Raw genomic sequence first — 14,555 nt, forward strand, 5'->3', positions numbered from 1 at the left:
TAGACTGGTTAGAGCCCTTAACCAGTTTACAATAAGAACAGATTCTTTGCCAAAAAGCATCAGGGCTTTTTGTCTGGAGAAGGTCAGCATGCAGCAAAAGGAAAAAAATAAAAATAAAAATGCTTGGGTTTTAGTGGATTAAAAATAAGAGTAGGCTGAATTTCCTGGTGAGTAAGGAATCCGGAACTGCCCTATAGGTCCTACTTGTCTGATACAACATTGACCCTGCCCTTTCCTCTCCACCTGAAATGAGGATGGCCTGGTGAGACTCAGGATGAGGGGGACGATCTGTTATGTCAGGACACCCTAACATGTGACAAAACAGAGGCTGCCTGGTCGCAGTCACCCCGCCCCTCTGTTTTGGAAGCTCCCACACTCTACAAACTGTCTGGAATTCATTAAGAGGGGAAAACAGGCTGACAGTCGTATTTCAAATTTTATTCAGCAGTTTTGTGAAAAACAATTTGGTCATGTGGGCACACTCATAACCACCATTACCCTGTTTCTCCATCAAATCATTCAGTCAAGTGACTGCAGTGTGCTTCAAGTTTCACACTTTGTGAGTCTCCATTAAACTACAACCCTCCAAGATCTGGGCCAGGGCTCCTTATGGTAGTACAGCTAGCTTAACTCCAAGTCTCTTAGAGATCACATCTGGACAACCAAGCATCCTACCTGGTTTCATTAACCTAAACCTGATAGCTAACTTTCTAGAGGGGATTTTCCTTTTTTTTTTTTTTAATCAGTGAGCGATTATTATCAATGATCATCTCTAGCCTGACCATAACAAGCAACACGGCATTTTTTACGAAATACACTCCAATCCAGGATATTTTTCATTCCAAAACAGGAACAATTTAATGTGGAGACAAAGGATTTATGGTAAAAGCATTAGGGAAGTAGTTTGCAAACTTGAGTGTGCATCAGCATCTCCTGGAGGGCTTGCTAAAAGACACAGACTGCTGGGACTCCCCACCAACAGTTTCCGATTCAGGAGGCATTGGAGTAGGGTCCGAGAATGTGCATTTCAAACAAGTTTTTAAGTGACACTGAAGCTGCTGGTCTGCGGGCCACATTTTGAAAACCATTGCTCTAAGGTGGTGGTGGTAGTGACGGATGTATTGTTGCTGTTGGGAAGTGGGGCAGTGATTTAATCCATGAACTTGGAATAGGAAGCACTGCATAGAGGTGGGATTCTGGGAACGGATCAGCTCCGGCAGCACCCCCTCAGGTAGCAGAAAATCCAAATTAACCGTATTTACTCAGAAAAAGAATTTATTGATAAAATAACAGAAAATTCCAAGGATAAACCTAACCAAAGATAGGCACAACTTGATCCAGAAGCCAAAACCCTACTACTAGGACCATGGCAATGAAGGTTAGCTATCCATCAGAAGGGTGTTCTCTTTCCTAGGACAGTGGTGTTGATGCCCAGCTGGGGTCTCTATTCCCCAGTTCCCACCCCTGCATCCAGATCTCGGTATGAACCTGGTCCTTGCTGAAAGAATGTGAGCAAAAGTGATGCCTGTCACTTTGGGACCTTAGTTGTGCCTTCTCCTCTTCCTTTCCACCACCAGACACAAAAGATGCCAGGGTTCTAGGCAATGGCAGAACCAGAAGATAGAAGGAGCCTGGGTTCTTGATTTGTCATACGGAGGAAAGCTGTCTGCCAACCAGGAACTACTACCTATGTGACTATCACCTGCCACTTTGTTATAGCAACTAACATTAACCCAATACAAGGATTTCGTTTTTCTCTGCCTCCAAGATAAGGCTTTATTCTCGAGCACAACACCTTCCCAAGTTCAAGATCAACGGAAATAAAGGGAGACTCTCGGGCTTCCCTGGTGGCGCAGTGGTTGAGAGTCCGCCTGCCGATGCAGGGGACACGGGTTCGTACCCCGGTCCAGGAAGATCCCACATGCCGCGGAGTGGCTAGGCCCGTGAGCCATGGCTGCTGAGCCTGCGCGTCCGGAGCCTGTGCTCCACAACGGGAGAGGCCACAACAGTGAGAGGCCCACGTACTGAAAAAAAAAAAGGGAGACTCTCTTTCTGTTAGCACCCAAGCAAATCCCTGGGATGCGTGACATTAGTCAACATGTAACTCCCTGAAAGCAATCCCTGTGATACAGAAGAGTGGCTAAGTCTGTGTCAAATTCTCCACCCCAAAGCCATGACACTCAAGCACGTGGGCTAAGCATGTGGGAAGGGGTTGTTATAATAATTTGGAAAAGTGACTACAGGCAGGCCAAATACATTTCCTCTACTGTCCACTGGGGGAAATGCATAAGGAAAGGGAAGCTGGCTGCCAGTGAGATCTGATGAGAAAGATGTCAGGTATTTGAACCCAAGAGTGAGAAAGAGGGATACCCTAAGCCAGCAGAGTGACCTGTGCATCGCTGACCCCAGAAACAAATCCCAATTCATTGTGCTTGCCACTCAGCCCCCTACCATTAAAGCATGCATCTTAGTGACTATGACACTATGACCAAGCAAGCACCATCAAATCCTCTCTCTCATTCATTTCTGAATCAACAAGGATTTAAAGCATCCACACACAATCAGTATCATTAGAATTGCATTCCAAGACCCCATTGTTTAGCATTTATACAACTAGCCTTTATCTAGATAAGACATGATTAGTGTTTATCTACCTGAAGACCAGTGGATTAATGACCATGCCAAGGTGATGCAAGATGTGGTTCCAAAAAGTCTACCCACCGATTGTCAATACACCACAAGCCAGTGGCCAATCTCTCCAAGTTACTCTCCAAGCACACTTCTTTGCAGCAAACGGGCCAACTTTTATTTGGAATGTCACCAGGAATAGTGCCAGTTGCTTATATTTTTAGAGACTGTTTTACATAAGCTACTGTAAACCCTACCTTGAAAAATAAATAGAATTTTCAAGAATGTATAGTGGATGTCATCCTTTTCCCTTGAAAGTAAATGACCCTAACTGGCCAATACTATTTTAATGTTTATTCATAGTCATTCTCTGCCCCAAGTATTATAAATTTGTTGCAAAGTGTTCTATTGGCTGAGGTGCCAAAATTCTAAATTTAGGTGGTGTGATTATGCAGGCTTAGTAATACCACAGAGCAAAGCTGACCCTGAAATAATACCTTTTCATCATTGGTGAAAAACTTCAAATGCAAAAAAATAGAACAAAAATATACCCAATCCTTTTGATGGAGAAGGGATTGTTACAATATTGGTGTGTCTGTGAATACTATCTCCAGCTGTTTGGGACAGACTCACGCAAGAGGAACAAGGTGGCCACATCTCACTGAGGTGCCCAGGTAGACTACATGGGGATTGTACTAGATCCCAAATTAAACAGGAAAATCATCTTTAGGATTTCTGTGTGCTCTTCCCTACACTAAGTTTCAAATCACCAGTTATAAAAATAAAATGTATGTTTTGAAAAACATGCTTTTTAGAACCAGTTAATATTTAGGAACATATCACAATAAAGGTACCGAAGTAAATACAGCATTCCTATCTGTCTATTTTATCCTAATCTCACATACAACCTTAACCATCGGGCTACATAAATCTTCCCTGCCTCAAATCTTCTTCCCATGAAAGCAAGTTAAGCTTCCCAGAAGGAAAACCTATCCTACAAACAACAGCTACACATGCTCCCACCAGTGGGGACAACCACCTTTCCCATCTGCCCTTGACCACGTGGGAAAATAGGGGAATGTGTGTGAATGAGTCAGCAAGTTATCCCACTCTGGGGAGGGGGCGGGGAGGGCCCAGGCCACAGATGCCTTCCTGAAATTGCTCAATAACCCACAATTTTCTTATAGAAAGACATGATTCTACCAGTGCCTTCCCTAAACACAACTCACTACATTTGGATTTAAAATATTTGTTCCCACACAACCCAGATTTTTTCCTTTTGAAAGTTACCACTCCGTGGGCACTTCAATCAAAGAACACAGCTACTGAAATTCGAATGCTTTGAAGATTTCTTTCGTAAAGGGTCGAATTAAAAACACACCATTGCCTATGGATGTCAATGTTAATGAAAGGGCGAAGTGGTGTGTGGGAGAAGAGGCTTCTTTTCCTTTCTGCACCAATGCTGACATTTTCACATCAGTGTAGACAGGAAGCGTGTGATCTAGGGGCTGAAACACAGGACTGGGAGTCAGGAGTTCTACATGGGTCATTTGTTTGTGGTGTGCGTCTTTGGTGAAATCAATCTCAGGTTTTACTGTTTAATCCTAGATGACTTGGACCTCTCCTTTGTGCCAAAAAGTAGTTCAAAATGCAGCCAAAAATCATTCCTAAACTAAACATAAGGGAAGTATGCTCAGACCTGAATGATCTCAATGCAACAACAGTGAGATGAGCAATGGGACAATTCGAGTAAGATGATCCTGGAGGAAAGAAAGGATAACAAAAATATCAAGACCCATCTCCACGTTTAGTCCAGGGGTAGATTTATGAAGACAAGTATACATCTCTGACTCACTTGACATTAGGGAAGACACTTAAGACCAAGTTATAAATACTTATGGGGAAGATTAATGCCTGCATTTCTTCTTCTACTATTCATATATTACCTTAAAATTACCTTAAACCAGTCCTATGCGTCTTCCTGAGCAACTATAAGGTCAAGCCTACTGTTAACTCTTTACACGCATTACCTTTCATCTTCACAGCACCCTTGCAAGGTAGCTATTGCTCCATTTTACAGAGGAGGGAACTCAGGTTCAGAGAGGTTGGCGAACTTGTCCAAAGTCACACAGCTAATGAACAACATCACCAAGATCTGCACATTTAACTCAGACATTCAGTGCCTCAAAATCACTTCCTCCATGAGGTCATTCCTAAAGACCCACCCAATAAAGCCTCTTCTTTCCCAGTCACACTCTATACATAACATTCTATTTAGTTTTCATAGCACCAAAACTTATCTTGTTCATCTATTTAGTTCATTATTAGCTATGCCCCCACCTCCAAGACAGGAGCACCATACTAGCAGGAACCTAGTCTGTCTGGTTCTAGTTTTGATCCCCTACAGCTGGCGAAAAGCTGTCACACGATAGGCACTTAATAAATAAGTATTGCAAGGAGGGAGGGAAAGGAGGAAGGGAAGGAAGAGAAGAAAAACAAACAAATCTAGGTCCTTCTGACCCCAAAGTGATACTGCCTTTGCTGAAAGCAACTGAGGGACGTTTTAGAAATGACTTAGGGAAGACAACAGGGGCTCACGACTTTGAGGTACCATTTATATCTTTGTGTGTCTTTCTCTCACCAGTATCACCACTCCCCAAAGCACTGCATCCCTCTCAGCCTGCCCCGGTTCAACTTCTGTGTAAACACTCCAAAGGTGTACGTCTTTATTCTTCATGATGTGCAAGAAAGGTCACGGAAGGAAAGACGCAGCAAAGAAAGAAGGAGGCCATGTTTAAGAGCCAACCTAGAGAAATGAGGAGCCTGGTCCTCCTCCCCAAGTCCTCAGGAACAGAAAGAGGTGTGGGAGTTTCAAAAGAGATCCCAGACCTGCCTGCAGGTCCTCTCACCCTCAGCCCTCAGCTGCCTCAGGAAAGATGCAGACTTCATGGCTTGCTTTAATTCCTTGCCCTCAAGTACACAGCGTTCACCAGACTCACAAAATCCTCCTTATAAACTTCACATTTGTCTTTACAATATCAAAAGCCTGTGGTGACTACATTAACTATCTTTGACCTGCCTTCTGGACTATTTTCTTCAAATAATGCACATTTGGAGATGAGTCAAACACATTTTTATAATTTAGTTTGATGAGACAGACCTAACAGCAAAGTACGTTTTATACTTAAAACACACACACAAAACAAAGGAAACTCTTGCTTACTGTCCTTGAAAAATGACAAAAAACATTTAGCCAGAGTTTTTTTTTCCCTCTATTATTTATCCTAATACTGCCAGTTCTGAAACAAAGCAGTTGGAAGCAGAAATTTAGTAACTTTGATTTGTCCCAAGATACATTTTTTTACACTGAGGTCCTATTCCTGACAGTAAGCACATGTGACCTGTTCTAAAAAAAGGATATTTTCCACTTCTTGCACAACTGGAGCAGATATAAACATCAGCCTGTGCAAACTGCCCTGCAGAACTCAAAAGGGAATTAAAAACACACACACATACATACACTTAAATAATTCTATAAATAGTAGTACTCAGGAAAAGGAAATCTCCAATAACACACAAAACCAACACTTAGAATTCCACTTTAATCAAGTTTTCCATCTAATCATACCACACAAGCAATTTGCATAATAAAATCTGAACATCTGCCAGGTTAAGGCACCCCCATCTTGTCTATTTTGCTTCAGATACATAATTCTGTACATGCTTTATTGTTGGTATGAGGAGGGGGAAAATTGCACTCATGGTAAAGTAGAAGAGAAGGAACTGATATTACTTACTAACATGTGCTAGGCACCCTGCAAAGCACTTTTACATGTGTTTTCTCACTTTTAAAACTTCACCAACCCTAAGAGGACGGTTCTACTGATCCCACTTTACAGGTAAAGAAATCGAGACTCCAAGAGGCTAAGCGTCTTGTCTTGAACTCAGACACGGGAGTTAAGTGGCAAAGCCATGGGCACAGCACTTAGGCACAGCTACTTCTGAACCTGTGCACATCCATCCAGTCTCTGCCACCCCAGGTGCCCGAAGACCACAAGGAAGAGCTGGGATTCTGGTTAGAAATATAAAAGGCAATCAGAAATCCTAAAAGTCTGTTTTAAGCTTATGCCTTCCAAGGCATCTAACATTTTATTTAATGTTATAAAGAAATATATTTGAGTACTGCTCGACCTTCAAGGCCAAATTGAATACCCTTATTCACTGACAAAATTGAGCCTCAATTTCCCTTCCTCTATTAAATTCCCACTGCTGATGCCCACGCCCCATGGTGATCAAACTCCATCCTGTTTGTTTGGCTGGATCTACATGTTCTCCTTCCCTCACCCCACTGAGGCAAGTTTTGGAGAAGGTGCAGCATGATTCCCCATGGGCAGGCCCCGCGCCTTGCACATGGCAGCACAGACTAGCGCATGAGAGCACGGGCCCAGAGCCAGATCCAGGCCCATCTACTTGCTATGCCTTAGTTTCCTTCTCTGTAAAATGAGAATAATAAAAATACATACACCAAAGGTTGAAGTGAGAATTAACTGCGTTAATTCAAGTAAAATATTCAGAATCATTCCTGGCATGTAGTAAGCACTGCATAAGTTTCACCTGTTTTCAAAATTATAATTAACACTATTTTTCTCATTTATTATTATCATTTTATGTGGGTTTTGCAAGATTAAGTTAACACACATACAAACACTTAGAACAGAGGCTGGCACACAGTGTGGCCTCAGTTAATGTTAGTTGGGTTTATTGGTATTAATTTGCATGTACTCAATAGATATATGTTGAATATGAATTTGTATGTATGTGCTGACACCACAACTGTTTTTTTTTTTTAAACCAGCATAAAGAAACTGTTAAGGACCGGATCAAAATTATAAAGTGCGAAAGATTTATCTGCAGCACCTCATTAGGAGGAAAGCAAAAAGGGTTTTACCAAACTTGGGGTAATTTTATTGCATAAAAACACTGGCCTTAGAGAAGAAAGCCGGAGTCAACCAAAAGCGAACACTTTCTGGAAGGTCAGGACTCTCTGCGAAGTAATAAAGAAATAACAACAAGAACAACATCTGCTAACATTTACCGAGCACTTACCATGTGCCCAGCACCATGCTAATACTTTTCCATAGCCAATATCACAGTTAATGTCCTTAAGACTCCTAGGAGGCAGGTCCCCACTTGCCAGATGAGGAAACTGAGGTTAAAGGTCACCTAGCCTCCCCAAGGTCACCCAGCTTGTTAGGGACAGACAGAAATGCCAGAACAATGCTCTTAATCTCCATGCAAAGTAGTTCCCTGCAGATTGGACAGATAAAAAAATCAAGAAAACTTTCAGAAATCAATAAAAGATGGACAGTTCTGTCTTGCCAAGAATGGGTTATCATTTCATAAACAAAAGGGTATGTTTAGTAGGAAGACAGGAGGGAAAAATCTCAGAATTAAGTCCAAGGAATGACAGTAGCCTTACACAGAAATACGTGTGTGTGAGCGTGCATGTGACACAACAGTCTTTTTCTTTGTCATTTCGACACAAACCTGTGACAGCTTCACACACACCTCTTTGAATCAGCATTTGGGAACCACTGCTGTATCTCGTCCTGCCATTATAAACCTAATACTCACTTTCATTCCCATTTCTTATTTGTGGGAAGTTAAATAACCATTATCTAAACCATTATTAAAACTTTGAGTAGAGGAGAAACTGGAATTAGATTAAACCAATTCTGAAGTCTGCCCAGGAAAAGGGCATTAGCAGCTAAAAAATCACAGAATTTAGCACTGCGTAAACAAAACAAAAGAACCATGAACCTGAAAGATGCTACCATCTTTTTTTAATGTTTTTTTTTCAGGACCCAAAGCCCTACAGAGAGTCCCTTCCCTGCTAGGAGCCCATTCAACGGTTCCACATCTGACCCCGACCCGACTGTGCCAATGTGTGAATTCTGGGTTCACCCCCTCATATTCGGCACTCTTCCTCTGCCACCCACCATTCAGGGCTCATTCCCAGGAGAACACACAAACGTTTCAAAAACCTTTGGGGAGGAACCAAACTGCCAACAGTTCTTCACGAGAACCTTTTCTCATAGTGTGTGTCTTCCACCATACGACACAGCTTTGCCAGTCACTGAACAAAAGGGAGTTCCCATCATCTAAATCCATCAGCTTCACACTCCTAATGGCCAGGAGGTCTGGGTTAGGAATGAAACTGTCTCTCCTCATCAAACACCTGCACATCTGAGCTTAGCCCAAATGAAGAATATAAAACTCCTCTTTGGACAGACCCTGGTGGATACCTATTTTAAAAGAAACCAGAACCAAACACCCCATCCTGAGCGGGATGCAAAGGGAGAAAGCAACACATATTCAAACGACAAAACACTATTGTGCCAGGCATTGTCCTAGGCCAGTCAACCTGCAACAGGGGTGAGTCTGTCCCCCGTGGACACTGGTGGTGTCTGGAGACGAATTTGGTTGTCACAGCTGAGGGAGGGGAGCAACTGGCCTCTAGCAGGTGGAGGCCTGGGATGCTGTTAAATAACCTGCAATGCCCAGGACAGCCCCACATCAAAGAGCTATCCAGTCCAAAATGTCAACAGCACTGAGGTTGAGAAACTCTGTTCTAGGCTCTGGGGACACCACAGTAAACAAGGAAGAGACAGAAGTCCCTGCCCCCTTGGACCCTGCAGTCTAGTGTGGAGAAACATATTATAAATGTAACACATTAGAAAAGTATAGACTAGGTTATAATGTAAGTACTATGGAAAAAAACAGAGCAGGGCGAGGAAGACTGAGAGTTTGGAGGGAGAGCCACTGCGCAGAGCGTGGTCAAGTAGGCTTGGTGGGAATGACATTTAAAGGAAGATGTGAAGTTGGTTGGGGAAGGAACGAATGCTATTGCTCTCTGGACAAAGACAGAAAGAGGGGTCAGCAAGTGCAACATACAAAGGCCCAGAGGTGGAAGGGTCTGGAGTATTCCGGGAATGGTGAGGACACTGGCTGGAGCGGAGGGGGCCAGGAGAGTGGCAGCAAGAGATACAATGAGAGCAGACAGGAAGCTTTCCCATACAATCTGCCTGGTACCATTTTAAAGGTCTCGAGTTTTACTGATATTAGGAGCTACTGGAGTGTTTTGAGGGTTCTGAGGAGAGAATAACATGATGTAACACCTTTTTTTTTTTTTTTTTTTTTGCGGTATGCGAACCTCCCACTGCCGTGGCCTCTCCCGTTGCGGAGCACAGGCTCCGGACGCGCAGGCTCAGCGGCCATGGCCCACGGGCCCAGCGGCTCCACGGAATGTGGGATCCTCCCGGACCGGGGCACGAACCCATGTCCCCTGCATCGGCAGGCAGATTCTCAACCACTGCGCCACCAGGGAAGCCCGATGTAACACATTTTAACACGGGGTTTCTCAACCTCGGCAGTGACAATTTGGGGTCAGACAATTCTTCATTGTGGGGCTGTCCTGTGTACTGGAGAATGTTTAGCAGCATCTCTGGCCTCTACTTACTAGAGGCCAGTAGCAACCCCCATCCATTGTGGCCACCAAAAATGTCTCCAGACATTGCCAAATGACCCGTGGGGGGCAAATCACCCCTAGGTTGAACACCAGTTTTAACAGGAACATTTTGGCTCCTGTATGAAAAAACCACTGAAAGCGGGTAAGGATGAAGGCAGGAGACCAGGTAAGAGACAGTCACCCAGGCGAGGGCGGGTGGCAGTTTGAACCAAAGTGGAGGCAGAGGAGTTGGTGACAAGTGGGCAGATTCTAGACATATTTTCAACTCCAAGAGACAATCCAGAAAATAAAACTGAGAGACAAAATAGTTGCAGCAGTCTTCACCTTCCAATTTCAACTTTTTCCAAGCAAAATTAAAAGAAGGGAGGTGCCCCGGCAAAGACTTAACAACAAAAAGCCACGAGGAGGCCCTGAACGTGCAGCCCTTGTAGAGTCATACAACAGATGTTGATGACAGTACATTAGACAACTGTGGAAAACAGTACTATACAGAAATTTTGCCAACCCCATATATTTATTCACAGATTTTATTTCACTGGTTTATTTCAAAGAGCATGTGTCTGCTCCACAGACAAGTTTTACAGCGTTTTTAATTTAGCCTTCCTCTGCACACCAGTTCTGTCCCGCACCTGTTTCCAGCTTCAACGTGTGAAGCCAGAGCTTCCCACATCCCCAAATTTTTCCTTACACGTGCAAGCTAGCTCCTGAGGACATTCAACCCTTGCAAGTCTTTTTTTTTTTTTTTTTTTTTTTGCCGACTCTGAAAAAGAACAGGCCCCAAATCCTCCAACGTGAGTTTCATGAAATTCATTTGGGTTTTTCCAGATGGTATTTTCCTCGCTCTCTCAAACTCATTTATATTATTTATCAGCTACCATCAAAAACGTTCCAAACAGTCCGGTTATTTCTTTCAGGACCACACACACACACACACACACACACACACACACACCCTCATTCTGGCCATGTAAGCATTTGCTTATAGAAGCAAAAGCAGAGACTGCTCGGTAAAACACTGGTCCCTTCAGCCGAATGCAGATAAAGCCCCAATGAGCATAACCAACAATACCCTTTACACACTATTACTCCACACCCCCAACCCCCAATGCACACAATCTAGGCTCACACACAAAACAGCCATTATGAAGAGAAACCATCAACTAAAGGCTGGTTTTAGGCAACTAACTGCACAGGAGGTTTCCTTCCAATCTCTGTTAAGCATCTGCCAAGAGGCTGCTTCAGCCACCCAGTCAGTGCATGCACTGTTCCCACATTTTCTTCCCCGAAGTGGATTCAGACTCTCACACAGCCGTGAAAGAAGCAAACCTGGCTACACTTTCCACTGGATCAAGTACCAGACCCATGTGCCCCAGCAGCTAACATCACACCACCTCACTCCTGATTCAGCTGTCTCTCTTGATTCACCCTGATTTCTGGACCCTCCTCCCCTCTGCCAGCCAGGGCCCTTCACCCAGGCCCTACCCACCGAGAGGGGCGGGAAGGAAGGTCTGAGAAGGGTGCAGAAGCACTGCAGAACCTTCCAGTTACAGCCTCATCTTACCTCACAACTGAGAGAGGTGGAACTAAACCCTCTCTACTCACGGCCTCAAATGACCATCTCCCTCTTAGTAAACATTGGAAATGTCCTGAGTAGCCACAGGGCAGACAAAAAGGAAGACACCCAACCCGTTCCGACGGACGAGTGGGAATGGAGCCAGCGTAGGAAGTGGGCACTAGGGGTGGTGGGGCGCCAGAGCAGCAGATGTCTTCATTCCTCTCCCAGAAAGTTTTTTAAGTCCCCAGAGAATTAAACACTTGTCGCTGCCCAACAGGGGACACTCCTCAAACCCTCCATCTGAAAGCTTCTTCCCCTCCAGGGAAGGCCTGCATTTGAACGGGACCCTATAGCCCGGGGAGTTCAAGCTGGACGAGGAGACACGCCCCCCGCCCCCCCGCTGCTCGCCACCCCCCCCCGCCCCTCCCGCGCTGGGGTGCAGCGGCCAGGAAGGTGAGGGGCGGGCCTTGGGAAACCTCACCTGGAGGCCGCCTGGGGCGGGTTTTCCCAGAGGGGTGGTCGGACTCCTAAGAGGCAACCACACAGGAGCTAACTGCTTCCCTCTAACATCGCGCTCGATCCACCCCAAGCTCTCCCTCTCCAAGTGCTCAGCCCGCTGGGATCTTCAGGAAAAGGGTTCACTCGAAACTCTTTTTCCTCCTTCCCATCCGGACAGCGTCCGGGCCCGGCGCTCCTCCTCCCCCACCTCCGCGCCGCGACACTCCCCAGCCCCCAACAGCTCTCAGCAGCTGGTATCCCCAACCGAGGGTCCCCTCGTCCGCGCGGCCCGTCCCGGGCTGCCCGCCGCGCCCCCAAAGTGCGCCTGGGCGGAGAACCCCGTTGGCGCACCGACCCAGCGGTCGCGGCCCCCAACTGCGGGGATCAGTTCGCCCTCTGCCCCGGGGCAAGGGCACGGGGTCCTTGTCCCAGAGCCCCGGCGAGCAGCTTTCGTCGCCCCAGGGTGGGAGGCGCGGGGTTCCCTAGCCGCCGGCCGCGCCTCCCTCCAGCTGTCACCACTCACCTGCTCTTCAGGGGTTGACTCTTGAGTTCGTAATAGGTTTTGGGCTCTTCGTGAAACTCCTCCCCGACTTCGAAATCCGGCACGATCCCCGATTCCGACTGCATGGCTCCCGCTTCCCGTCCTCCCACTGCTCCAAAGTGAGAACCGAGCCTGGGGGCGGAGGGGAGGTGGCGGGGCCTGGGTCCCCCGAGCGGTGCGCCCCCGCGCAGTGCAGAGCTCAGCCCGCTGGCCCGCGGCGGCCGCCAACCCAGGCGCCCGGAGTTTACACTCGCACCCGGGCGGGAGGGGCGGCTTCCCGGCGCCGCCTGGGATCTGTAGTCCCGACCGGGCGGGGCACTCCCGGCTTGCCACGAAAGCCGCTACCCCGAAAACTACAATTCCCAGAAGGCCAAGCGAGGGCAGAGGCAACGTGGTAGACACCGCTAGTGCAACTCCTGTTTGGATTCATTGTCAATGTCAGCAGCTCCTATCCCTCCTCTCTCGCCACTTGCTTCAACGGTACAGACGTGGCTATTTAATATTAATAAGAACGGACTTCAGCCCAGCTCTCGTACCATCACTCCTCCTCCCAGCTCACACATTCGCGAGGGCACGCCAAGTCCTTATTTTTTTTAAAAAAGGGTTTTGACACTGAAAAGTTTCAGCCTTCAAGCCTCCCTTAAAATAAGAAGACTTTCTATCAGGCTACATGCTTCCCAGCGCTGCTGCGACAAATCAACTTGTCCTCGGTTTGGAACTGAGTGGAGGAACTTTCCTTCACTTTGTAAGTAAAACAGTACTGTAGAAAGTGTTCTTGTTTGTTCCTTTCCCGTAACTCAATCTGGGCTTTTACAATACTGTTCATCCATCTGGATGACTCTCCCCTTTATCCAATTAGCCACTTCTAATCTAAAGCGGTACTTGAAAGGTGCGGTTAATTTTAAAACGCACGAAGTTACAAAACAGCGTCGTCACCGTCTGCTTTTAATTTCTCAGTTGGCTGGGAGTTCAAATGAGATTGTCCTGACATTTCAGACGTGCAGTTGTGGGGCGCGTGAAATGTACAAGCGTCAACCCCCCACCCCCACCCCACCTTCCCGGCACTCATTTAGGTAACAGATTAACAGGTTCTGTTATGGCTCGTTTGAACTTCCAGTCTTTCCCTCTGATTAGTTCCAGTAGGGTGTTTTCCTCCTTTTAAAAGTGTTTTGAGGTATCAGGGAGGAAGTAGAGAGTTGGAGGGTGGCTTTTAAAGTTCTAAGACCCACAGTTGAAATCCCGAGTCCTTCTCTAAAGTGCTGTGTAATCATCAGCTTGTCACTTGATTCCTAGAAGCCTCAATTTCTTCATCTGTAAAGGAGGAGATTGGCAAACTTGTTTTTTGAAGCTGTTGCAAGGTCAAATGCAAGAGAGTGGTTTGTAATCTATAAAAATGCTGCTCAATGGTCAGTTTTATTTATTAGCTCTTGAAGATATCCCTTTCAGACTAACACTTCATCTGTGAGTTTGTCCTTTCAAAAGTAAAAATTAAATGATCACCCTGCGAGAAAACTCTAAGGAGGCTAGACTAATGATGGGCACCTCCCAGGAGTTGGCTGTTTGCTAGTTTGCCTCACATGAGGCATTTTTAAGTTCACATTAGGTCCATACCATTAAAATATGACAGAACCTGAACCTTCCTAAGAAAAATAGGCTTTTTGTGCTCATGAATATGGGATCCCAGATTCCGTGATAGAGACTGCTAGAAATTAGATGTTAAAAGTTTTTTTTAAAAAGTGTTATTCTGTGCCAGAAGGGAGAGGAAATGTAAAACATGCAGGAAACATTGAGTCTAGACTCCTAGT

General features: G+C 45.7%; 1 protein-coding gene across 4 annotated transcripts in view; it reads right to left on the bottom strand.

Moving 5' to 3' along the window:
- MITF (melanocyte inducing transcription factor) overlaps positions 1–13,070 on the bottom strand; it is a 227,160-nt gene extending 214,090 nt beyond the window's left edge. For 3 of the 4 annotated variants that reach the window (XM_081246299.1, XM_081246298.1, XM_081246296.1), the window contains exon 1: positions 12,733–12,932. In XM_081246299.1, coding sequence (XP_081102425.1) covers positions 12,733–12,836 — 104 coding nt within the window. In that variant the 5' untranslated portion in view covers positions 12,837–12,932. Of the gene's footprint in view, positions 1–12,732 lie in introns of all 4 variants that reach the window. The other variant, XM_081246300.1, reaches the window with a different exon arrangement.
- Between the last annotated feature and the right edge of the window lie 1,485 nt (positions 13,071–14,555).

This window comes from Mesoplodon bidens (genome assembly GCF_964165515.1).
Source record: "Mesoplodon bidens genome assembly, chromosome: 10".
Taxonomy (NCBI): Eukaryota; Metazoa; Chordata; class Mammalia; order Artiodactyla; family Ziphiidae; genus Mesoplodon; species Mesoplodon bidens.